The sequence below is a fragment of the Patagioenas fasciata genome, chromosome 8 (assembly GCF_037038585.1).
Source record: "Patagioenas fasciata isolate bPatFas1 chromosome 8, bPatFas1.hap1, whole genome shotgun sequence".
In the NCBI taxonomy this organism is placed as follows: Eukaryota; Metazoa; Chordata; class Aves; order Columbiformes; family Columbidae; genus Patagioenas; species Patagioenas fasciata.
Window position 1 is genome coordinate 15103237 of NC_092527.1, and position 26877 is coordinate 15130113.

Consider the following 26877-nt stretch of genomic DNA (forward strand, 5'->3'; position numbering starts at 1 on the left):
TGATTAATTAGATTGTATTGATAGATTGTATTGATAAGGTTTAAGTATTCAGTGAATGTCATATTATAAGGGGTGGAATGTCCTGGTTTTGTTAAAAACAAGTTTCTCTTTTAGCGAATTTTTGCCTGTCAGCTAAAGCCTTCATATTAGCTGCATTTTCCTGGAGAACCCGACACATGTTTTGGTTAAACCTAGCAATGGAATGCAAACTTATTGATAAGCACGGATGGACATCTCGCGAGAGGGGCAACGAGAAAACTGATGTCCGAGAGACTGACCAACGGTGTATAACATTCCATTCACGTGAATACTTCATATAAAAGTGGGAGATCACGAGGATCTCGTCCCTTTTCCCTTTTGCCTTTTTCCCTTTTTTCCTCATGGCTGACTTTAGGAGAGGACCTTGCTGGTCGTCCCTGCGAACTGAGGCCTAGTGACAGACTGAATCCAGCTCCGGTTGGCTACAGAGTCTAATCCAGGACTTTGGGTGCTGGCTCTGCAGTTGCTGAGACTTACAAGATTGGTTTTGTATATTTTGTATTATTTTCTCTATTCTTATTAGTAGCATTAGTAAAACATCTTTAACTTTTCCAACTCTCTTCTCTCTGTCCTTCTTTCCCTCCCGATCGCCCGTCCTGAGTAGGAAGGGGGGAGAGGGAGGGACAAAAGGGGGAAGTGAGGGGGGGAGAGGAGGTTAACAATACATCTGCCAGGGTTTGATTGTCACCCCGCAATCCTAACCCTCGACACACATACAGTTTGAAAACAATTATACATAGTAGGGATCAACAGTTTTTCCTCCTTGCAGTAGAGGCATTCAGGTTCTCTATTGGTACTGCTCTTATTAAAATCAGTGTTAATACACCAGAGATTAATTTAGCTGGATTAATTTTATTCTATGTCCACTATTTTGATCTTTATCTCTGTACAAGGCATACCAATTTCAGTGATTCAGCTACTGCTTTATCCATATCAGGGACTGCACAGTGAGGCTTCTAATAGCTCTCTAAGTCAAGAGGATTGAAGCATAGATACCCATACAGCTCCATATCGAACAGCACCAAGTACACTCCGATCAAAAGCTATGGTGGAGCCTGCAAAATTGAGCCATACAAGGTTTCAGATTCCTGAGGGACTGGAGAGCTTGACCCCTCATCCGATAACTGAATAAGAATACTTATATTTCACTCAGTTCAATGGAGAAAAAGACATGTTTATTTGGAAGCCATCACTCAATATCCAAAAGACTACTGTAAAATGTAGCAACTGTCAAAAATTATTACTTTCAGAGTGATGAGGAAGAATTTTCAAAGTTGATGATCTCCTTTCATTCCAGAGCTCTCTGAAACATCATCTTCCACTTTAAAAGAAAAATAAATTTCAAGAGGTTTGTGTTTCTTCTACTTTTTTTTTTTTTTAATTAAGATCTCTAAGACAAAAGACAGAAATACAAAATCTTTTTGTCTTCATAAGGATGGCAGCTTGTTCATCACTTCCATCTTAGCCAGCTTTTGGTACCCAGAGGAAGCACAGCTGTGGACTCTTTGCATTGCGCAGACATATTTGAGATCCTTGCACAACCATACGGCACAAGACAAATTAGATTAATGCTTCAGGCATGAGAGTCACTGCAACCTTGCAGCCAAGTAGCTGCCTGCTGAGCCAGCTCTACTGCCAAAGATCCACTATATCTGACCACAGGGAGGGACAGCTCCAGGGCAGCACGGTGTGGCAGAGCAAGCTATGGACTAAGAAGAAAGGACTAAGCTCAACTTGACTCTGATTTCTTCCACATCCTGCATGAAACCACAAAAGCAAATCTATGCAAACTCAAGCAGCTGCAGTAACTACGTACTAGTCCCACTGACCTGAATATGTGTTCTCAAGGTACCTTGGTTTTACAGGATCTGCTTCAAAGATCACTGTTGGCAATGGAAAGGCTCCCACTGTTGGACTCATTAATATGGATCATTCCATACATTTAATTCACAGATTTAAAAATGCAATGCAAAATGAGGCTAATATTGTTTTCTGTTACGTATATGTCTGGGGTAGCATGTCTGTTCTTCTGTAAACACACACATGCATTTTCATCTACGAGTACAGTGTAAAATTTGGAAACACACTGTGTAATGGTTCTGTATCTCTGTATAGTTGCAGCACACCAGGGATTTGACTGCAGAACAGTGATATTTGCCTGTTTTTTTTTCTTTTCCCACCATGTCTCTATGATGTGGGAGTTCCTTACCTGTGTAGAAATTTACAGGAATCGTCAGGAAGAATTTTCAGAGAGCTTAGCACTGGCACAGGTTATCCAGAGCAGTCTCCTTGATCAGCATTCAGAAAAACATGGCTGGAACCATGTATTCCATGTATTTTTTGAGTGATCAAGCCTGCATATATTATCACAGAAGGACTTGACATCACCTGAATAAAGTTAGGACAGAGAGACTAGGAGATAGAACTGGTGCTTGGCAGAAACACAGGGTAGAGCAGTTTGGAAATTTTGCATACAGAGATGCTTTGCTGGAGCTCTGAGCCTGGACTTCTGCAAGTACAAACTGTTGCTGCCTTTACTGTTAATCTGCTACTGCTGAACTTAACAGAAGGAATATCGTATGCAATAAGTGAGGTCTGGGATCTGTGTCCACATATTTCCTTCCCAAAGAAGATTTTTGACTATGGCAGGCGTTCAGTCACTTAGCCAGTGAACGATGAACTAGCTGTTTTATTCACATACGTCCATATATACTGTATCTAACAGTATACCCCATTATCCTGTACTTTCTGCATATTAAACCTACATGACGGGTCTCTGTTTAGGGAGATGACATCATGGAAGGGTGGTAACGTCAATAACATCCCTATACTGTAAAGAAGCAAGATACATTTTGTACAGGCCATGCACAGTACAAACAATGCCACCGTTTCTATTTTGTAGGATTTAAAAATATAGACTACAGTGATAATGGCTGAAAATAGACAATGGAACTTTTTAAAAAAGGTCTTCTATGAGTTTCTACATCTGCTAGATAAATAAATGTCATAAAGAATCATATATCCTAACTATTACTGGCCCCAGAGCTCATCGTTATTTGTCCTGGCAAGGGAAAGAAAATCTGTTGTTACCATGCATATGTACGATGGACACTGGCACAGTACCTTCAAGTACACAATTAAGTAAACTAAGTTTTGATAAACCTCTGTATATACAACTAACCACTAGTAAACAAGACCAAAAAAGTACTCCCATTCCTCGTTTTCCTTGCTACTTAAAGAGAAATACTTAGTATACTTGATGGCCTTGTCAATGATAATTTAAGAGAGCCATCTTGTTAAGACTAAGAGCATTGCTTTTAACCATTATTCTCTCGACATTTTTAACTTCATTCAAGTCAATGAGAGTTCTGTCTGTGAAAGAACATCAGAGAGGTATGAGTAAGATGTTATTATCTAAGTCACTGAGGTTGAAAATTTAGCTCATAGAAAATGTAGGTATGCCATAAAGATGACACTAAACATAGAAAGTGCTGTGTTTCTTACAGACAAAATAATGGCAACAAACAGTTTTTGCAAACGTAGGCAAAATGGAAATGATGAATTGTAGTCATAACATTGCTCTCATTTCTGGTAGTTTCTAAAACAGAAAGCACACTTTCTATCACTGCAGATCACACAAACTACATACTAAAACACTAGTAGTTTGCTAAATCCTATTTCAATTTCCCAGCATAGTTTTGGACAGGATATTGGAGAAACTGCAGGTACTCAAATACTAAAGCTGGCCTTTTTTGTTTATAACTATTCAACCTCCTAGAATATGATCACCACTTAAGATATAAATCTGAACTGTTACATATATTTTCCTCAGTATGGTATACCATCAACTTTTATAACAACAGAAAAAGAACACACGTCTTTACAGTGTTTATAACAAGCAGAATTAAGGGAGGATATAAAGTCTCAAAGTTGTTACACAATTTCTTTGTTATGCAGGAAAAACTCCGCAACGCACTCCATTTCAAAATCTGTTTCGTATTAGACAGTTACTTAAAAAGAAAGTAAAAATACAATATGATTTACTGGTTTCCATTTTGTCCAAATTCAATTAGTTTATCTCTTTTCTCTATCTGAATTTAAGTACTTTAAAAAGGCATAGCTACAGCCCTTTTTTGGTAGGATTTGCACAACGGCTTTCAGTTTTGACAGCCCTAGAAAAACTAAGCATCAAAATCTAAGCTATTAAGTAGTGCATATAATGTTCAGATTAAGAAATCGGTTATCATCAACAGCATAGTAATCAATGGGGTCTTCCTAACAAAGGCTTGATCCTGCTGCTGGTGCTCCCTTTTTGTGCAGAATGTTTTCAAAGTTTTGAACATAACTCATGCACACAGAGTCATCCCCTGCAGATCTGTCCTCAGATTTAGACAAAATATGGGAAGTGCTTAAGTTTCTGTGAAGACTTAAGTCTGCTCTTTTCCAAGAAAGCACTTACATGTTGACCATAAAACACTTGAGTTAGAAATGTCCAATAAAGCAGAACTAATTTCATACCACCTGTTCCTTAAATAACATAAACTTTGATCTATTGAAACAGACAGGTGCACACACAACAAAAGGCACTGATGAGATAGAATCACAGAATCATTTTGGTTGGAAGAGACCCTCAGGATCATGAAGTCCAACCATAACCTAACTCTGGCATAAAACCACATCCCTAAGAACCTCATCTAAATGCCTTTTAAACATCTCCAGGGATGGTGACTCCACCATTTCCCTGGGCAGCCTGTTCTAATGCCTGACAACCCTTCCTGTGAAGAATATTTTCCTAATATCCCATCTAAACCTCCCCTGGTGCAACTTGAGGCCATTTCCTCTCATCCTATCACTTGCTACTTGGGAGAAGAGACCAACCCCCTCCATGCTACAACCTCCCTTCAGGTAGTTGTAGACAGTGATAAGGTCTCCCCTCAGCCTCCTTTTCTCCAGGCTAAAGAGCCCCAGTTCCCTCAGCTGCTCCTCATCAGACTTGGGCTCCAGACCCCTCACCAGCTTTGTTGCCCTCCTCTGCACTCTCTCTAGTACCTCAGTGTCTTTCTTATGATGAGGGGCCTAAAACTGAACACAGGATTCGAGGTGCAGCTTCACCAGCACCGAGTACAGTGGCACAATCACTTCTCTGGTCCTGCTGGCCACACTATTCCTGATACAAGCCAGGATTCTGTTGGCCTTTTTGGACATCTGGATCTGTTCTGGGGTGCCACATGTACATGTGGGAGGAGATGAGAAGGACAAGAGAACAGTCATGAGAAGGATGAGGGAACCGAGAGTCTATCTATTTTTTGTGAACGGACCGAGCAAACCTGGCTCAGCTGGTCCTACAAAATGAATGCTGAGAGAGGACGTGATTGCAGTCTATTAATACATCCTGAGATAAACACCATGGAGGGAGAAGAGCTATTTCAGTGGAGGACAACGTTGGCAGGAGAACAAATGACTATGCAGTGGCCATGAGTTACATTTTTCCTAGAAACTGGAAGATTTCTAATTGAGAGAGGACTGAGGTTCTGGAGCAGCTTCCCACATCAGCAGAAGTGAAGGCAAAATACTGAAATACTTTCCAACTAAAACTTGATCTGTTTACAGAAGGGGCTGTGTGATATGGCTGTCTGTAACTGTAGAAGACCACATGCAGTGAGCAAGCAGATGCCTCTCAGTCCTGTGTTCCTTCACTCATTACTCACTAGCCAGCCATAGGGTACGTTCTGTAGAAAGTCTTTTCGTGTCCTGGTTCACCAAGAAATTGAAGACATTGCTAGTAAAATCTTAAAAAAATACATAAGATGTGCAATTTAAGTGAATTAATTTTCTTACAGGACCCTTAATTTGTTTGCATTTCCTGGATTTCCACGAGTGTGTTTTCATTTTTCATTATTCTTTAATTCCTAGTCCCTCAAACTGTAAAAATACCTATGAAATAAAAATTGCATTACTGACAATATTCACATTCACTTGGGACTATCTGTGTGAGCTGCAGCTTGCACGTATTGATCGTCAAGAAACCTGTTGCCTTCATTTGGTTTCTTACACCATACAGCAAAGCCATCTCCCTCAGTTGAGCACTCTTACACTCTGCCACATATTTAGTAGTTGTAGTTTTAATCCTTTTTGTTAAGTAATGTATGCTATTACATCATTCTATCACAACGTTTTGCTAGAGTATTTTTGATCTCCTAGCAAAGAAAATTTCTTTTTTTTTTCTGAAGAAAACTGCCTTACTCAACATATATTGAAATAATGAGGTAAAATATTTTCAAGTGCCACACCCAACACTGCAAATGTCGTTTAACTCCACAGCTTCTGTTAGAATTAATAAAACATATACAGCAAAAATCCTTGAAGAAAACAGTTGACTATACATAACAGCAGGAGGAATACATTCAGTTAAAGCTTATCTGACATTAGACTTGTGTTCATGCTGACCTTGCTCTGCTGGCACATGCTTTTCCACCTGTGTTTTGGCTTATAGCTGTGAATTAACTGTAGTTAATTCTATGCAGACTAATTCTGCTGAAAATCACACATTAAGAGGGTAGGGGGTTAAAGTCATAGTGAAGTGGATGCTGGTAATGTCCACATCTGCATTTCTAGAGTATTGGCAGCACTTTAATTTCCTTGGGACTCTACATAGAATATTGTTGGAGTTGTGAAAGTTTAAGCCAACACAGACTGCATCGAGCTGAAACTTGAGAGGATGGAGAAACCTCACACACTGTGGCTTGGAGGCTCAGAAAAAAATAATTGGTGTGTGGTTTTAGTGCACACAGGTTTACACCTCTTTTCTAAGGAAATAAATATCGCCAGCTTTGCCACTACAAAAAAGTTCTACGAGTTCAAGACCATCACATCTTGCCAAGTATAGCAAACCTCCTCTATGAGACAAAAGATATTTTGCACCAGATATACTTGGAGCTTTTGTTGCTGATACAAAGTTCTCATCCAGTGTAACAATTTATTCTAGTTTAACATATGTAACTTGTTATATTTTTATTAAGTGTCATTGCCAAACCGACTATACAGTGCGCTGCTTGAAAATGTATTTTACACAGTCTCTGTGACAGAAAATTACATAGTAGCCATTTTTTAAGTTTCCGAAGTCTACTTATTCAGGTACCTAGATTAATATATTTTTATCTTTCATAATGTTTATTAGGCAAATGAAATAGCATATTTTTCCATAGGCATTGTGATAAAGAATAGATTAAAAGAACACATGGCTAGCTGGCACTTTGTCAAGATATTTCTTCAGCGCTACTCACTCTAAATAGGTATTTCAGTCAAATTCTGTGTTACTACATGAAGGAATGGTGAAAATTTTCACAAAGATTTTTCAAGAATATTGTAAATTCCTTACCTGTGGGCAGTCTTTGATGTAGTGTCCTTTGTTAAAGCAGAGGTGGCACAGGTAGTTAGGAGGTGGCCTCTTGCTGGGTTTTCTGGCTTCTGAAGAAAGGGATAGGTCAGAGAAATGTTCAGTGAGGGAGCTTAACCCATCCACAATGTTATTAAGAGAGCCATACGGTGATGCACTCTTGTACAGACTGCTGCTCAGAGCCTGCAAAAGAAAAGCAAAATGTCACTTCAAATAGTATTGTATTACGGATTGCTCTGAGACTCATCTAAGTAGGGGAAGGATAAAAACAGCAGAAAAAATGTTTTATATATATATATTTTTTTTTTTTTTAATTAGGAACATGACTGTATTTTTGAGGAGAGCAATATACAGGCCATTAATAAAGAGGTTTCATGAAGGCAATGCAACAGAGCTGGTCACCCCGCTGCCCACTGCTGAACAAACTGTTGAACTTGCCATGGTTCACCTAGTCCAACCTTTCCGCTAAGCTATGATTGCTTTCTTGTGTGTGATCATAACCGCATTCATGGTACGTTTAGAATATGCCAGCAAAAAAGCTGAAAGAACAATCCACAAAAGGGAACATTTTTGTGTCCAAAACTACTAACACAAACAATACTGAAGTCAGGGAAAGGAAAAGAACACCAAGAAAAATGTAAAGTGACTTTTAATTTCCAGTCTGGTTAAAAAGACAGTCAACATAAAGTCACATGTTCAAACAATGACAAGAAACATCCAATAAACATCTGCCTTGGATTTTCTAAAGGGAAACCTGCTGTGATTTAAACATTCCTGATAAACAGTAAATACCTAGTTTTTGTACTTTACCTCAATAGGATCTTCACTCTCTCAGCCTGCAAATCACAATCAGAAACTCCTAATTTGCTGTTCAGTAGTTTTAGAACAGCAGGAAACCCATAATCACCTAAATAGCAAATTTCCCTAATAGAGATAACAAGGATTGATTCACTTTAAAGTATTAGGGCTCAAAAGAAACTGTGTAGTAGGAGTTTAAAAAGTAAATAATAACTTAAAAAAAATAATTAACATGGTAATGAATCACTGTAGAAACAGGACCGACCATTGACAGTCCTCTCCACCCTGAAATGATGGGACACATTTCACAGGGTGTTTCTTAGTTTTGGTACACCTCACAGTAATGCTATGCTCATGTAATTCTGGCATCAGAGAACTACTGCTGGCTTATGGGAAAGTGAGGTAAGAAGAGGTCCAATCTGTCCCTCTGTGGAGACCTTGTTTTTCAGTGTTATTAAATCAAAATATTTCAATGGGGTCTTTATATATGTCATACATGTTTGTATGTGTTATATACATATCGAACACAAGCATTGAAATGTATTTAGAGAGATTGTGAAATAAACCTGAAATTCACTTACATTTGTCTCACAGATCTCAAACATTCTGGATGTCTGCACAATGAGTGCATGCTCTGGGTAACAGTCACATTATGAAATAATCATACAGAAGCTCGAGGCACAATTACCTGGATGAGTCCCAACTATCACTGAATCCCACCCCACTGCAGATGGTGTATAATGTCAACATGAACTCAGCCTAAGTTGTAGGTCAGCACCATACAGAAATCTGTTTCACCCCAGCCTCACTACAGCCAAACACATTGTGCTGAGCTCCACTGACCCCTCTGACAAAGCTGAAGCTGGTGCCCAGCAGTAGGAACAATTCCAAGGGCCACAGGGTAGAGTCTGTGTCACACGTGTCCTGGCACTGAAACACCCATCATTTTACCCCCAGCACAGCACAGTTCTGTGCTGGTGCAAGACATTCTGGCTGCTGAGAGGAGAAGCAGTCATGTTGTTTCAGGGGTTAAACCTGTACATTTTAAAAGGAAAAGCTGTTTCAAAAACTAACAAAAAGGTTTTAGCTGCTTTAGCCATCAAGCAACCAAAGATACCTCCAACGGTCACTGGAATTTATTTTCTAGGATTTATTGAACACTACTGGAATGAGAAATTCTTGGCATCAAATTGTTAAAAGGAAGAGGAAGTGCTATGGATGCCAAAACAGTATTAATTAAGGGTCTTCCAGAAGTTCTTGTCTCCCTAGGAGCCACTTTCTCTTACATACACTTGGAATAATACAAAATCTTTCTTTTTAAGAGTCCCTCTTGACAAGAGATTCTTAAAGCACTTCACATGCATTACACCCATCAGTAACTTTGCAAATTCCCTATTATCTGACTTTTATAGAAGGGTGTATGGACATACCGAATGTGTGAAATCCCAAATTCTTTACCCATTGCAGAAATCTGGAACATCCCCTGGGCATGTACAATATAAAACTCCTGCCCACCAGGAGGCTGCTATTTCTGCCTCCAGGACCAACACAGTGACAAAAATAAACATACGTATCTGCTGCCTTCAGTGGGCTTTGAATTGGACATATGGCTCGCAGCGGTGACTATTTTCTTTTCTATGTATCCTTTACGCTGAGTTATTACCCCCATTACAAGGGAACAATTTGGCAGCACGACTGGATATTACATAATTCACTCCTCCACCAGCCCTTCTTGGCACATTTCAGGTCAGTACAGCAACATTAACAGTTGCAACCACCATAGTTTTGCCCAGCAAAAGTTGTTTACAAACTTTTCTTTGTTTGAACCATGGCAGCCAGAAGCCAGGATCCCATCTGACTACAGGCTGCACCAACACTAAATCATAATCCTAGCAGCCACCAACAGCTCTGTGGCTGAAGCCTGATATATGGCTCTGAAAGTGGCCACCTGGTTCAGCTGGCAGGGCGTTTCTGCGGTATGTGCCAAAGTTGGACAGGCCAAAACATCCAGTCTACATACACCACCATGAAACACTTCCCTATAATAATCTTGAGGCCAAGTGTTACGTAAAAGACACAAATATAATGTCCCAGAAGATGACAGTAGAGGAGAAGATGTAAATTGCTTATGTCACTGGTGCTTCAAAGAACAACAAATTCATTAAGGAAAATTCCTAGATGATCCGAAGATGCAGCCTCCTGGTATAGAGTCCAGCAAATTGCTTCAACAGTTCCTGCCAATCTGATCTGGAAAATGGTCTTATATCAGTTCAGCCCTGAGTCCGTGTGAAAAACACATCAATCTGGCACTTGAAAGATACTATAAAGAGCACCGGCACAAACTGTGCTACATCCTGTTGCTAGCTGTGGAAATCTATAGTTCCTCAGAAAAAGATGAGGAAAAAAGCCATTCCAAAAAGCCAAGTTATAAGGGGGGGATGGTGGGAAAGACCATCCCAGCCCCTGGAATCAAATAGCAAAAGCCCAGGAACATGTAATTAATATGATAGAAGCAAACCGTGATTTAGTCTTTGTAGAAGACAAAGGATGAAACAATATTGCTGAGATGCATAAGACAGTATTTTTTCATCTGGGGCACTTGATTGAGCAAATCAGCAATTCAATCCTTACTAACTGTTTGCGCTGCTGCAAAGGGGAGTTTTAAGAAGGGTTTTGAATAAAAACTCTGAATTAGCTTCACACTTGGAAGGAACATCCAGGGGATGATCAGAGTGACACGGAGAAGGTTGGTTTCGTGCAGACAACAGTAGAAAGAAAAATAGAGAGGAGGAGGGAAACGCATTCTGGCTCATTCTGGGCTCCAGTGCATTGGTACGCACTCAGAGGTGGCGGGGAGACCTCTCCTCTGATGGATTCCACCAAAAGCAATAACTGCTTTGTGTTCCTGGTGTTCCCCTAGCAAAGCCAACCTATTTCTTTAAAAAGAAGACAACGCTTTGAAACCAAAAATAATGCCTCACTTGGATTCTCATTTTGAGCTATGACAGAATATACAGGATTTGGCAGTGAAAGGGTTAGTGCTCTCAAGAAGCCAAAAGACCACACTGCAAGTCCTAATTACAAGGCTCATCAGGCCAGCTGCAATGAATTCAGGATTTCCTTATCTTGCTGTAGTGGGAGGATGGGAGACCTGGTGGTAAACCTCCAAACTGGCTTGGTGGGAAGATGGAGCTGATAATGTAAGTTTGTTTGTTGATTTTATTTTCTTCTTATGAAGCTTATTGACTTAGTTAAATGCAAACCAAACTGAAGATCTGGTGGTATACTTTCTAAAGGCAACATCTCTGCCCAGTAGGTTTTTTTAAACTCTCTTTGTTGGTGGTGTTGAGAAATAAGGCTTCCTTTGTTATTTGTTAGCTAAGTGTTTCTAGTTAAAGGGCAGGTAATCTGTAAGGTTACCATGTGGTCCTTTGTGAAAAGAGGCAGCTATTGTCTTCCATAGCCTGGTTACTCTGATTTCCAGTTCAGTGACATATGTGAGTGACTCAAGACTTCCAGCATCTAACTCACCTCTAAGAAATTCCTAGTTATGTGAATGATTCGGCAAATGCTCTTGCTTCCCTTGGCTGGTCCCTGCCTTTCAGAGAAGGCTTTTGGGACTGTTGAATCAAGAGGTGGATAAGGAAATACCAAAACAGATGTTATCTCTTCAGCTTCTCTTTTAGTGATGGTATTGTGTTGAAAATAAAGGCAACTGTGCTGTTAGGAATATGCAACAAAACACTTGTACAAATAGGTGGTAAGTCTTCCTTTCCAGACTTCCCACTGGTTTGGCAATTGCTTTAGCTGTAAAGATACTTTTTAATGAGGAGCAGAAAGCACAGATACCGTGTTGCATTTCAACTGTGACAACACTCAATTCTGCCCAGAGGTTATGGGATTACCTATTTTCCAGGACACCTGATATTAATAAGTGACAGCAATTTCTTTATGTGTGAATGGAACCTTGTTATTAGGACTTACAGTAGTTAAGATGCAAAATTTCTAGGCATGGGACTGGAAATGTAAAGGCATATCTGGAAAATTCAGTTTCTGCCTGTGGCTGCTGAACCCTTCAGGCAGTGCTAAAGGGGTACAAATCCATCAGTTACCTGAAACCTGAATGATTTCTGCTGGACTATGCCTGGCCAGTACATGTGTTTGGTGTTTGGTGTTGTTTGGTTTTATTTTTACTTTTATTTTGGAGTTATACTTTAAAAACTACTTCACCCACCCCTTTGAAGACCTCTTTCCCACACAACCATCCAAAAAAAGAAACTACACTGGTACACACACACAATACATCACCAGTTAAAACAGAGAAAAAGAAGTATTTAAACTGGCTGAATGAGCATGGAGAAAATGCAACTTCTTCCCTTTTAGAAGTTATCTGCTGTTTAAGTGCAATAGCTAAAATTGGATAGGAGGAGCCATATAATGCTCCAAAACTGTTGGATTCGGTGTATATTATCCCTAATTGCAAATGTCCTTTATTGTTTCTGCTAGCTAAAAAACTTAATGTTGAAGTTGGCAGAGGTGGCTGTTTTAGCAGGGTAATTTCCCTTGGATGTGGCAGCATTGTTGTGACTATTCCACCTAAAATGTAGTGTGTTAACATTAAAAACACCAACCAAAAAAAAAAAAAAAAATCGATCCAATATGAAAAAATTCTTGCCTTTTTACAGGCATCTCTAAAGGACTTGTGAAAGAGCCTGCTCGAGCCGTAAGTTGGTAAGATTTGTGCTAGTGGTTGTGTGTTTGTTTCAATTGCACGTACTGAAGTGAGGTCCTGTACCATTTCAGTATTCCTATAACGTAGTCCAGTCATTGGTTCTTCCACTACATTAAACAGTCTCTAATTGAAAAGTGATGAGCAAAGTATTTTTAATTACTTACTTTTTAAGTATGTTGCCAACCTAATAAAGCGAACAAAAAATACAGCAGTGTTAACCTCCAGCATGAAGTTTAAGTCACCAGGTGCCATGGCTGTTTGAAGTTTGGAAAAAGCAGTAGGGTTGCCCTATTATCAGTGTGGAAAAAAGTAAGGTTTTCATATACTGTAAATTATAAACATTCTCCAGTCTATGAGTCGGGTATGATGGTAAACAGACTAGCCATGCTAATTATTAGCCCTGCACTGAAATGTCAAAAGGTGCTGAGGTTGTTTATCAGCTTGGATAGTCATGAAGATAACAACTGATCCCCATGCTGTGTCATGAGTGAAACAGTAGGCTAGACAAGTCATTGCTTTCACTCAGTTGCTATTTTCACGTCAGAGGAGGGGGAAATCTGAAGCTATCCAAATAGTAATTCAGTGGCCTGTATGTGCTAATACACAAAACTTAACCTGATGGCACTGGTCTTCCCAGTCAGTGCCGCAAGGCTCGCGTCTGATGTGGGATTTATCTGTGGGGCCAAGCAATGTGTGTGAAAGCACAACAGCTGCATCTGAAGATGATAATGTGTGGAGAACCACAAATCTGTGGCCTTTCTGAGCTTTAACCCTTTATAAATAGTCAAAACAGTTCCCTGCTTTGTCCCCAGAGAAAATGTCCAGTGCAGAAATAATGGTTTCAGCCAACTCCAAAGCCTTCTGAAAATAGAAAGGTTAAATGAAAATACTATTATAAATTTAGTTGTATTAATTGGAGCCAGAAATAGGGGAGTTTAATTACCTCAAAAACTGTTCCTGTATGGCTTATGTCTGCTTTAGCTTCTCTGATGAATTAAAGATAACTTCTACAGAAAACAGCTGAAGAGTTTACTCAGTAACATGTTATCATTCGATAACCGCAAGCAAAGCTCATCACTCAGTGAAGAAAATATTTGCCTGGAGGAATAAATAAAAGACTTGGGCTTCTGTTTCATTCTGAAGTCAGTGTTTAAGTTAGCTGTCAAAAAATCCAGTCTTTGGGCTGAGTTTGGTAAAACGTGATTTCCTCAAGCTCCTCATCTAAATACAAAGATAAATGCAGATAAGCCAAGTAAACCTTAATTAATACATTTCTAGCTAGTTTGATTAACCAAGTATACCTTAATACATCCTTGTTCTGTAGAGGGCTTTAGATAAATAAAATACATGCTTATACTGACCACTGGCTGACTGTGTCTTCTCATGTTGTAGTTGCTCATTGCAGCTGAGACGGTGCAGATGAGCAAGTGGGTGCAACGTGCTCCTCTGCGTAAGACCAGCACACCCTCGGCTCCTGGCAAGCTCAAAGAGCAATGCATGCTGCCATCTTGCCTTGCCTTCTATCTGCATATCTTTAACATCTTGATCCAAAGCTTTCAAAGAGTTTCACAGATCCTTAGATCTTCAAAAAAAGAGCTGCTGCCCCTCTTACTCTACAGTGGTATAGAAGTAACTAAATGCTGACAGTTAAGAAGTTGCTCAATCACTGTAATGAGGCTTGCTGAAGCTCAGGTAAAGCCTCTTAGCTCTCCACTAGTAGCATGGTTCTCCTTATTCCAGCCTCAGGGAAAGGTTTGCTGTGGATGTCAGTGGGCCACACATGTTTCACACAACGTACAGGGGCCTCACAAAAAGCCTTTAACAGCAGATGTGAAAAGATGGGAAAGGAGAGGATAGAGATTTCCTCTGGTCAGAGGTGTACAGTCTTGGAGGAACTCTCTAAATCTTGCATCAAGCTCTGCAGGGATCCTTTTCACTCACTGAACACTAAACAACTGCCCACTTCTGTTAAAGAGAAGCTGTAACACATGAGCACTATATTAGGGACAAGGGAGACCATTCACGTTGCAAATTACTTTAACACATCCCCACAGGAGGTTTCATTCCTCGGGCTGTCCCTCCGCTGCCTGCAGCTGAGTCTCCCCAGGCTGCAGACCGCCAGCCTCCCTGACCTTTCTGAGCGCGGCCGTGGGGAGGGCCTCTGCCAGGCACCTCCGTCCCACCGCCTCCTCACGTCCTCCAAAAATAAGCCTATTTTGTCGAGACAGGGTTCTAAGACCAGGAGGCAGTTATGAAGGTTGTACAGCGTAAAGTGAGGGGAGAAACGGACGGACAAGTTTTGACCCCTGCACGTTCTGTTAACATCTCTGTTTCCTGCGGGAAATCTTGTCTCAATCTGATCTGCAGTTTGAAAAACAAGAGTCAGGTTTCCTCTCATTTGGTGGGTCTTTTGACACTCCAAACATAAGAAAAATAACACCCGGAAATAGATATGTGCCTGTTCAAGACACACTTAGGAAAGTATTTACCTCCTGTGCAGCTCTTGCATGATGAAAGGTTTTGCTAGAAATGTCCATTTTGGGTTAAATCTAACTTTAAGTCTGAGACAGTGTTGTTTATATCATTTACATTCAGTAATGCCTTCTTGGCACAGAAACCTCTGCGACAGCTGCCAAAGTTTAAAAGAGGCAAAGCTAAGGTCACTGTCAGAGGTAGAAACAATACATCATCTGCCCAAAATGGGCCCCTTGCAATGTATTTAGGGCCTCAGTTCCTGCACTCATGGGAAGACAAAAAATTTTATTAAATTGAATGTAGTGAGGAAAATAAATTATTTCCATGTACCAAATGGCAGGCTGGGATTTCATTTTGTGATTCCAGCTTTTAGATAGTTTTATCTACATTTAGAGCCACCTTCTTAATCAGTTGTGATACAGCACAGCTTGAAGTGTGATCTGAGCAAGTAAAGCTAAAACTTCACAATCTGCTTCAGATAAATCAAAAATAACAGCTGAGTAATCTGGTTTCCAAGCAGACTTAAGGATATTTTTCCAGGTTGCCTCTGTTAGAAGCATGAATCTATTACTCTTATTAATTTCCGTTGTGATGTACGTTGAAGAAAGATGATTATAAAAACATGTCTGTATTTCAAGGATGCTCAAACCCTCTTAAGAGCTCTTACTAATCCCCCATTTTCAGCATGCAATGACTGCACAATAGCTCCTTTGCTTTCTGTTCAACCACAGGTATCCAGAGCCCTAATGGTTACACACAAATAGTGGCCTGGCAGGCTGGCTTGGTGTGAAGAAATACAGGCTCCAATTCTCCTGCTACAAGTGCAACCAAGTTTAGAAACCTGGAACCCCTAGGTTGACAAGAGAAACCGATGGGAGCAAGACGATCCCTTTGAAATGTTTGCTTCGTTGGCAGTTAGTAAGCTGAGATGTAAATATAGATTTCCAGATTCCTGTGATCCTTCTAGGGTATTGCACTTGGGTTCATTCAAAAGAGACACCAAATCCTGCCATGTGCAGGGAGTAGGAGTGGGTGGTCGTTTAATACAGCAGGAATTTAGTTCTGCTTTGGATATGACAGGAGAAGTCCCAGACCATGAGGGCATTTGCTTATCTTCAAACTAAATCTGTAGAAACGCAAAATGTATTTCCTAAGTTGTGTTTGGAAGACCACGCAGCAGCTCTCCTATCAGCAGCAGTTAAAAGAGCTAAGAAAAAGGGCCTACAAGAGGCTCCTTAATATTGCTCTTAGACTAAGTATTGGCCTTGTTTAATATTTGCCTACACCAAAACACATGACAGAAAGTAATGGGCTAGTCTTGTCATATGTTAAAACTTAAAAAATCATCAAAACTCTGAACAGCTGTGCTGGCCTGGCTAGACTGGGAAGGACACAGACAAAGTCAAGGCCTCATAAACCTGCATTTATTCTGCTTCCCTCAAGTGAATCTGTCTATAATTTTAGGTTCTACTTTTAGTAGATCAGAGACTGTTTGTGACATTTCTGAGAACAAAAACCAACCTGCAGGAAAAAAAAGAAGTGATCTAAACTGTGACACTGATGAAGTACTGTCTGTCTAAATTATGACAGCATTACTGTAAGATTTGAATAGCTTTGTAAAACTTAGTTGGTTCCTTTGATCCTTTATAACTTCTCTGGAACCCAGATAGAACTTAAGTAAACTGCCATGAAGCAGAGACTTATATTCTTTCCATTAATTTAATAATTTCATTGTGACTTTGTAAAAGATGAAGGGCAATCCACAAGGGTGGCAAAATGGGCATCAGGCTGCTGGCAATTTTTCTGAGAAAAAAAACCCAGAAACTAAGGTATGAATATTTCATTTCACAAAACCATTCAGAATCTTTAAGGTGATAACCAGTATCGCTTTTTAGGCAGCATTTGGATTTATGTGTTTAGTTTACATAACAGAACACCTTTGCTTTTGTTTCTATGCAAACACATATTATCAGTATTGTACGATTTAGCTCTGTTCCTGCAGCTTTCTGCAACTGCACTGTGTTGTTGTGTTTTATGCTTCTTAAAGTAGCACAGAAAAGATCCTCTGGTCTTAGATTTAAATATTGCTTGAATCAGGTGTCAGTGTCTTTCTATGGTCCACTTAAACTCTGAACTAGAAAACTTTATTTGCATTAATCCTCACCTAGCGACTGTCAATAATGTGATCTTTTCTTCTAATTGTTTATTACTAAAATAACAGGGCCATTGATAAAAGTTGTTTGCTATCTATCTCCTACAACTCCACAAAATTCCCCAAACAAACAACAAAAAGGTGGGAGGGGAGGGTGGAAGATGTGAGGGGGATTGGCTTTTGGATAAAAGCAGTTGTGTACACATTTTGGTTATCCATTCGTTCCATATACTCCATAAACTTCCATGTTCAAGTCAGAGTTGATTGTCTGATCATTTGTGCAGTTCATTGGAGAAGGATCTTCCTTTTCTATTCTGAATAACTGAGCCTGTGTCTGCAGAGCAAAAGAGGAAGGGATGAAAAATCATTACCCAACGTACAATTACATCACCCCTTTGTTTGGGTGCCTTGGGATGGAAGATGCTGTAAACACGTAAAATAACTGTGTAACTGAAAGCTGTGTGTATAAAATAGGATTGTAACAAGAATTCTACATGCTTTTGCCTCCAATTATGGATTGGAGTGTTTTTTTCTATGTATCACCTGGCAAGTTTTTGAAGACATCGACGTATTTGTGAGATAGAAAGTGAATGCCAGTGCTCCTCCCAAATGTTTTAAAAGACTTGGCAATAATGTTCAACTAATCAGAAAGTAAACATATAATTGGTTTATCTTCTATTGCTAGCTGTTGTTTGGGTTTTTTTTTTAACCTATCAAAAAGAAATCAATAGTAAAGCAGAAAGCCCATATCCCTCTTCTGGAAGACTAGATTTAGGTTCAGCAATTAATATTTTAGCTCTTGCCAGTAGCTGCAGAAGTCTAAGGTGGATAATACTCTTTTCCCATAAAGTAAAGCCCAGCTGTGAATCGTGTTTGAACTAGTTAAGGCTAGAGGTAGTGCAGGTGTGCTGCAGAGCTACAACAGCATTGGCTTCAGGTGTAGGGAGGGTGAGGAAGCCACAAAAAGAGGCTCTGGCTGTTTGAGTAACTTCAATGTATCTTCATTTCTTCTTACTTGTGGGAGCTTTCTGCTGTTCTTATTCAGGTAAGGAAGCCTGACTAAAAGCAACATAACTGTATTTAGCATACTTTCTTAAGAGAAGCAAATTTGGCTCTTGTGTATTGCCTTCTGCAATCAAATTGCTATTAGGTAATTTAGGCTCAGTGTGAAGAAATAAGAAGGGTATCTACCATATGCAGCACAGAACAATAACAACAAAAATAATTCTGGAGAGTAGAGAAGCCTGAAGCTGTATCTGGGGATACAAATGGAAGAGTGTAATTTGTACAATAACTTGAGTTTCCCATTTATACAAAACACAGATCTTATTTTCAGACTCCACTTCCTATAGTGCATTCACGTAGGTTTTCTTTCTTCCCTGGCAAAATAAGGTGTTTTCCAAAGAGAGAAATAGCAGGACAGGAGGCCACAGCTGCAGAAATAAGAACAGGGAGCTAAAAAAGAATACTTCTAGAATTAAAATGCAAAAATTCAGGTTTTTAAAGCACATATCCAGTTGGAATTGGAAACAGAGTAGTTGTTAGCTCAAATACCTGTAATAGGATCTGAGACTCTGGGTCCAGCATAGAGTGGGCTGTGAAAGCTGCACTTTGTGTGCTGAGGCAATATTGTCAAAAGGGCTCTAGAGCTGGCTGTGTGGGAGGACGGAGGAGGCTGATGCCACCAAGATCCCCAAATGCGTATTGTCTCCTGACTATAGAGACTCAGCTCCTTGGAATCTCTTACAAGGTCCAGTGTGAGAACTGACATTTAACTTCTTGAAAAGCAGCTTGAAAGGAGCTGACTGGCACTTTAGCCACAAAATATCTGTAACGTACAATCATTCTGAGGCAGGGAGGGCAAGGTTCCCCAACACAGAAATTGTTGAGCTATTGCCTTTTCAATACAATTTGTAGAAGGACAAAGCCACTGACTTGTTACTGCTTACGTGAAGAACACTGGGAAAAACTAAGATGAGGAAATCAAGTAATAATCATCGTTACTAAAGGATGCTTGCATGTACTGCATGCAGCCTGTATGCTGCACTACTCTCATTGTCAATAACTACTCTTACATAAAGTGAGATAAAACTGTGCCTGTTTAGTCTGAAAGTGTGAAGCAAGAAGTCCTGACTGTGCATTAAGCACTCTGTGTGTCAGAAATATGCTCTGTGTTAGAATAACTAATAATATTCCACAAAGTCAAGGGAATCAGAAATGCTTTGGAGCATATGGCCGTTCCCACTAATCTGCATCTCTGTTGTATTTGCCTTAGGACTGTACTGGTTGTGAGAAGAGTCTTACAAGGTGTTTTCCTCTCTCTTTTTAAGTGTTTTAGTCATGGTTGTTCTCAGAGATATGACACTTAATTTAGTGGGTCAGTTGCCTGACCTTGTATGGCATTCGCTGTATTCTTCTGATACTATGAGAATGATTTTTTTTTTTTCTTTTAATTGTATCATCCTCCAAATTAATTCATCTAGGCTAAAGAACAGATCTGTCTTCATCAAGTATCAGGCTAGTGTGTGTTCCTCTAATTCTTTAGAGGACACGTAGAAAACAAGGTTTTCTGATACAAAAAGTATCTTCTGTGGAAGTGCCAACTTCCTTCCATACATTTGTCTGTTCTTGCTAGTGTTTCATGGGATTTGTTGCTGTCATATTAACTTTATTTCTTTGGGAAACTGTGTGATAAGCAGTATCTATCCCACTGTTGCAGACCTGCTTCTGTTCCACAGGGGTTTGAGTGTTATTTCCCACAGTACACTCCAATTTTATTTTTAATTCCCAAAATTTTCCTGTCCAAGAGAGTGATATCCATCTTACTGTAGCAAACTGAGCTACCTCCAGTTCTCTCATTTGCAATTAATTCCTCTCTTGCCTATAAGGATTGGATCTGGAAGTCCCCGAGTCAGAAACATGAACTACTTTCTGAAAACGCTGATTATTTTCTAATCTAGTATATGCAGTTATTTGTGCTTAAATAAGATCTGGTTTAGATCAGGAAAGTGGCTGCTATAGAGGTTTCTAGAAGGAATTTTCCTCTTGAAAGACACACAGAGTATTGCACATGGGCAAAGAATTCATTAGGACAAAGACTCCTTCTCATGGGTAAATATGGGCTTGTGCTGAAATTAGTGCTCTAGGTTCAAAGAAACAAGTTTGATTATTATAACATGGTGATTTCTAGTTGCTGTCTCTTCTTGACGGAAGTCAGTATTGATCTGGTTGAATGCTGACTGTGAGTACAGAAAAATACTATAGGAGTCTCTTACACCCTTACTGTAGCTTTCTCAGTTATACCACTTGATGACACAAAGCCACAGTTACCTGGCTATGTCTCAAACACATTAAATCCCATGTAACCAGCCCCACAACAGAACCTCAAATACTTGGCTCTGATATATGGTGTTATAATGAGGGTGGAGCTCAGTTCAGTAGCCAACTTAATGCATCTTAATGTTCTAACATGCTTTAGTTTCATATCTAGGACAAATGCTGCAGTAAAGTTTTATTTAAAGCAGGTCTGTTTTGCAAAATGAGTCTTGCATATAGAACAAAACACTCATTGTCACTTTACTGTTTAAACCTTTATTATTGTTTGTTTTTTTTTTTTTCCTGGTACAATGGGCTTTTATGTACCAAACAGCTGTGTTCATCATGTTTATTTAGAAGGCGTCCATTGTAGTGGAAAAAGTCTGGAGGACAAAAATCTTGGTGCAGTGCTAGACTACTCTGTGGGTGCTGGCACTTTTTTTTCTGTCCAGTTCCTTTGGTCAGCATGCAAGTCACATACACAGGCACTGCCATGCAGACTTGCAAACCCTGTATAATAGCGACTTTTCACAAGTGCTGTCTCTTATTCCAAGCATCCTTCTCCAGAATTTTTCAATTGCAAGGCAACATACACGACACAAGACTATTTTACACCCTATGATCCTATCACTTCTCCATTTGTTGCTATTTTGGCCCCTCATTAGGTCACTTTCCAAATATTGCGTACAGCTATGTGTCAATCATTGTCACAGCTCAGCTCTAGCCTAAGCCAACCCAGGACAAAACTGGGAGGAAGAAAAAAATACTAACCAAAGCAAGCATTGTGCAGAAAACAGTCAACCGTTTAACTGTGGAAAGCTACGTGTAGTTCCAAAGATAGCATAAGCCCACTTGATGCAAAAGCAGCATATGGTACTAATGCTCCCCAAAATAATTTTACGCAGTTGAAATACTTAGTGTATACCCAATGGCACCTGCAAATAAACACGTTAGAATCTCAAGAATTAAGAGCGTGATGCTGTAGGAAACTCTTGGGTGACCACTGCCAAAAAAGCAGTTTAATTTCTAGTTTTTGGAAAGAATGGAGCATCTAACATATGGACGGAACTCTTTTTGAGCAACAGTATCTCTAACACCTTCTAAACCTTTGAATGAAAGCTGCTGTAGAAGCCGGCAGCGTTAGCCTGTGGAAATGAAGGGCTCCCTGCTTGCTTTGGGGGTGTATCCAGGAGGTCAGATTCACTGCCATGCCATACGAGATGGCTGTGCCCCTGTCCCTCTTTTCAGGTTACTCTGTATTGACGTACAGATCAGGTAAAGATTGGAAACATAGAAGTGTCTCTGTCAGCCACACAGTCAATTCTATTGTTGTCGCAGGCTGGAAAATGAACTGGAACAAACGAGCATACTTCATCTTTCAAAAATATTAAAATATCTGCATAGAATGAAATGGCTCCTTATTTCCTGAGCACTGAATGCCCTAGGCTTTCTACAGAGCTGGCATTCTCAGTTGTTGTCATTCATGTGGCTCAGGAAACTGTAATGAGGTTAAAAATAGTTAACAAAAAAAAGTTGTGGCCATGCAGCTTATAGATGATAGGAATCCATGCAGAAATGCAGCTAAGGTGACTGCTGCAATCCAAAAGCAGCGTGGCTGGGGAGGCTGCAAAGGGGCTGATCGCTCTGAGCTGGGGCTGGGGAAGGCCTGGCATAAGGGGGAAATTATTTTCCAGAAGAAAGGAGAAAACAGTTTGGGGGGAAAAAATGGAAAGAAATGTGAGCCAACTGGAAAGGGAGAGAGTGTGGCAAAAGGATTAGCCCCTATTTGCAACCAGTACAGTGGACGCAGAAAACAAATTTGGGGGGAACTTTAAGGAAAAGAAAACTTTCTCAGAGACTGTTTCAAAGGCTTCCTGGATGTAGCCTCCATTTACTTGTTTCTTCCTTTTTTTTTTTTTCCTAGGAAGAGAAAGGACCCGTTGTGAGCAGAATGCATCCTGACTTGAACAAACACGGACCTGAACGAAGTCCCAGTTTGGAGGAAGTCCAGGTAGGCCAAACCCCTGGAGTCTTGTCGCTACCTGGGCACCATGAAGCTTGCAAGCCAAGCAGAAAGGGGCAAAATCTACAATTTGTAATCAACAGGTAGGCAGCTGGAAGTTTACACTACACTGCCTGTTAGTGTTTTTGCAAAATTAACGTGCTTGTTAAGTCTGTGTATTTTTAAACTAGGTATGTTTTGCTGTGCTTAATAAAGCTGGGTAGATCAGATTGAATGGATTTGGAAATAGACACTGTTTCTGAAAGTATGTATTTTGAGACTGGATGTGTTTTGTGAAATTCTTAAGAAGAAAGAATTTCTAACTAAGGAAAAAAGTGTGTGTATATAAAACTCGAGCTCTTAACTATTAAGAGCTATAACATCATAATAGTTAGGGAATTTGATGTGGTTTTAACAACCTCATATCTTTAGTGGAAAAACATCAACATGTATTTTGACTGAGAGTACTTTCTAAACCTATGCTTTAACTTAAGTGGTGCTGGGAGGGCTCTGAAATGTCATTCCGTGGGAACTGCTAGAGCTGCATCTAACCCTCATCAAATGGAGCCACTGTTGAATGTCTGTGGCAAGAGCTCCATGGTATGGAGTAATGACATTGTTGGATCTTTTCTGGAGAGGCTGTGAGCGAGGTGCCACCTTGCAGTATCTCCATGCATGTGAAGTCCCTCCAATGCAGAACTGCTTGACCTCAACAACTTCCTGTGACAGGGAGTTCCACAGTGAATTGTCTTTGCATACCCTGTTTTTTTAGCTTCCTTCCCTTTGGTTTCATTTAGTCTTGCTCTTGTGTTATGAAATGTGCATAAAACTTTTTTCACTCTGTTTTTGTCACGTTCCTGTTTATATTTCTTCCTTTCAAATAACATCGCCTCTGATCTCTCTTAAACTACATATATTCTTTATGTCGACTTTTTTAAGTCTCATAAAAAGGTGGGGTAGGGGCATTTTTGCATGTTGTTACGGTTGTAGCACTTTCTGTGTGGCCCCCCACCTCGTACGCCGGCACCGTCCCGCCAGCGCAAGGGAAATCGGTGTAACCATTTACCAGACTGTCAACACGGGCGGCGGGCGGAGGCGGCTGCGGGTGCAGCTTCGCCAATGCCGCTCGGGCGGCGGCGCCTCGTCCCGACGGCCCGTTAGCGGGACGGGCGCCAGCGCCGAGGGGCCGGAGGAGCGAAGCAGCGCGCTCCGGCGGGGCGGGAAGGGGCCGGGGAACGAACCTGCGCCGCCGGACTAGCCTCCCCAGCCGTGCGGGGCGCGGAGCGGGGCTGCCCCGTCCCGCCGGCGGGCTCGGTCCTGGCTCGGAGGGTGGGGGGGAAGCTGCCCAGGCATCATGGCGGTTGCGGCCGGGGGGGGCCGGGGGCTGCGCGCCGGGCGGCGGTGGTGCGGACTCACCTCGCTCCGCTGGAGCTGGAAGAAGCTGTTGAGATAGCTGGAGCTGAGCGAGGAGCCCAGCTCCGGGGTGCTCTTGGTGTAGCCGAGGTCGGGGTGCTGGGACGAGGAGGGTTCGGGTCTGAAGGCATCGAAGGCGCTGGCCTGGTGCGTGTCTTGCAGCGAGAGATAGACCCAGTTGAGGAGCTGGGCGGGCTGGTAGACGGACGCGGCGCTGGTGTCGATGGCTGACAACAAGCTCATTTTTCCCCAGGGGCTCTGCCGGCGGCGGCTTTCCCCGCGGTGCCGCTCCCCCTCCCCGTGCTCCGAACGGCGCCGCTCTCTCGTCCCTGCCCGGGGTGCTTCCTCCTCGCCGCCCGGAGGAGAGGCCGGGGGCTTGCTGTCGGGCCCCGCGCCGCTCTCGCTGCCCCTAAGGCCGGCGGCGCCCGCCCAGCGCTCCGCGCAGCACGGGCATCGCTGCCGCCGCCCGCGGGCTCCGCAGGAAACTTTCTGCGCTCTCCCGCCCGGCCGGTGCCTGCCCCGCTATCTGTCTTTATTCCCACTCCCGCAGGCAGCGGCGGGGAGGGGCTGCCGGCGCTCCGGCTGCGGCGCCGCGCCCCCATAGGCCTCTCGCCCGCCACGGGGGTGCGGGGGGCGGGCGGTGGCCGCGCCGCTGGATGCAGGGGCGTCCCGGCGCCGCTCCGCCCCCGGCCCTGCCCTGCCCGGCTGCGTGCGTGTGTGTGTATATCTATTATATGTGTGTATGTGTACCGGCGGAGGTCCCCGGGCCGCTGGCGACTTGCCCGCCTGGTTTGCGCCGGCTCGCTCGCTCCCCGGCCTTCCTTTTCCTCCTTCCTGAAGGTTTTTACACGCAACACACGCAAAGCCTTTCCGAAGGCAGCTCGCCGGGCTGTTTCGGGGTTGTTTTTAACTCTGCAAGTTTCGCTTGGTGATTCGTCAGCCCGCCCTCCCTTTCCACTCTCGTTTCTATTTCTTGCCGATGCTAGGAGCTCATAGTAACCTGAAGTTCCTTCTCATTAAATCTCTGCCAAAGCTCCAGGTTTACAAAGGCTTACTCGGTCACGGAGGTTGTGCCAAGCCTTGCAGAGTCAGGGTTTCCCAAATAAGGCAGGCAAGCGGGCGATGTTCCCTTTGAAATCCATCTAGGTAGCCCTGGCGCAGGCTCTTGGGGAGCGTGGCTGCAGTGGGATACACTGGAGTTAAAGCTAAGTAGGCCTTTTAAGGAGTTAGTAGCACAAAAGAGGATGATGAATGATTCTCCTTTTAGGAAGGAGCCTGAGTGGGTAAGCTGGTAATTACAGTTCATAAACTCTTCACCACTGCCTTCCCTGCGATGAGTGGAGCAGGGCAGCTACTTCTCATTTTGGTACAAACATCTGTAGTAATCAAACTAGGAGTTTTCTTTTTAAAACCGAAGGAACTCCCAGGAGGCAACTTGAAAACTTGAGCAAAGCTCCTTGTTCTCTTTCCTGAGTGACAGGAGGATAGAAGTTTATGTGTCTTCCCAATGTGGTCTTGCGGGGGGAGGGAAAGCCTTCCTTACTTAGATAACAGAAAAAAATCTGACCTTTGAAACATCAAAGTTGTCATCTAGGTTTGCCATAATGAGCCATATGTCTGCTAAGATTGAAGAAAAATTGCTGTTCTGAAAAGGCATGGTGACAACCAATAGAAAATGCAGGTCAGCATACGCACAGCAGAAAACGCTATTAAATTGTCAACTGCAAACACCAAAGATGGATGTGTTTCACTTTTGAGAGCATGTAGTTAAGGCAGCACAGCTATCTGCTTGCAGGAATTTAAGTGAAGGTGAAGATTGTAACTTTGCAGAACTGTAAGGCGAGTTAAAGTTTGGAACAGCTGAATCAAACTCGTCTCCTTCAGTGGTGCTAATATACCTTTTTCAAATGACGAAGTCGTTGCAGCATGAATGCAGTTTGCTCATTTATAAACTGTCTTGGTCTACAAGCCTCTTAGAGCAAATCTAAACGTGCATATCAGCATGAGAGGGCACAAACTAGCCAGTGTAAAAAGTCTCTAGCTCTGTAACTGTTCACAGCATAGATCATAATAACAGAATTAAATCAAATTGCATCCCAAACTCAAACAATTGCATAATGTTTTAAAGAAGCACAAAAATATGAATTAGGTTTAGTGACTCAATAAATTTTGGAGGAGGATGACTTTCCAGGATTTGCTGGTAAATGGAAGAAGAACAAGATACACATAGGAAGAACGTGCCTTTCTGGCAGATGGTGATAGTAAAGCCAGGGTATGGTAGAAAGTCTATGAGGAAGAACTAGGCTGAAGCTTCTTGTTTTGTTGTTGTGGAGTTTGGTTTTTGTAGGCATGTGAATTTCTTCCTTAACAATAATTTCTGTTTTTATCACTTCCCTCTTTCACTTGATAAGTTTAAAACAAAATATATGTATTTTCCTTTGACAGGTACACTGTTCATTCTATTTAGTAACATGCTGTGAAGCAAATGAGAGTCCTGAACAAGCAGAGAAGATAACAGGGTTCTTGTAGTGAGGGAGGTCAGACTTTAGAGTGGC

At 41.6% G+C, this 26877-nt stretch overlaps 1 protein-coding gene across 2 annotated transcripts in view; it reads right to left on the minus strand.

Moving 5' to 3' along the window:
* Positions 1-24918, minus strand: part of ZCCHC24 (zinc finger CCHC-type containing 24) — a 120397-nt gene extending 95479 nt beyond the window's left edge. The window contains exons 1-2 of one of the 2 annotated variants that reach the window (XM_065843896.2): positions 24326-24899; positions 7418-7618 (exon numbers count right to left, since the gene is read on the minus strand). In XM_065843896.2, the coding sequence (XP_065699968.1) occupies positions 7418-7618; positions 24326-24565 (441 nt within the window). In that variant the 5' untranslated portion in view covers positions 24566-24899. Of the gene's footprint in view, positions 1-7417; positions 7619-24325 lie in introns of both variants that reach the window. The other variant, XM_071811745.1, reaches the window with a different exon arrangement.
* Between the last annotated feature and the right edge of the window lie 1959 nt (positions 24919-26877).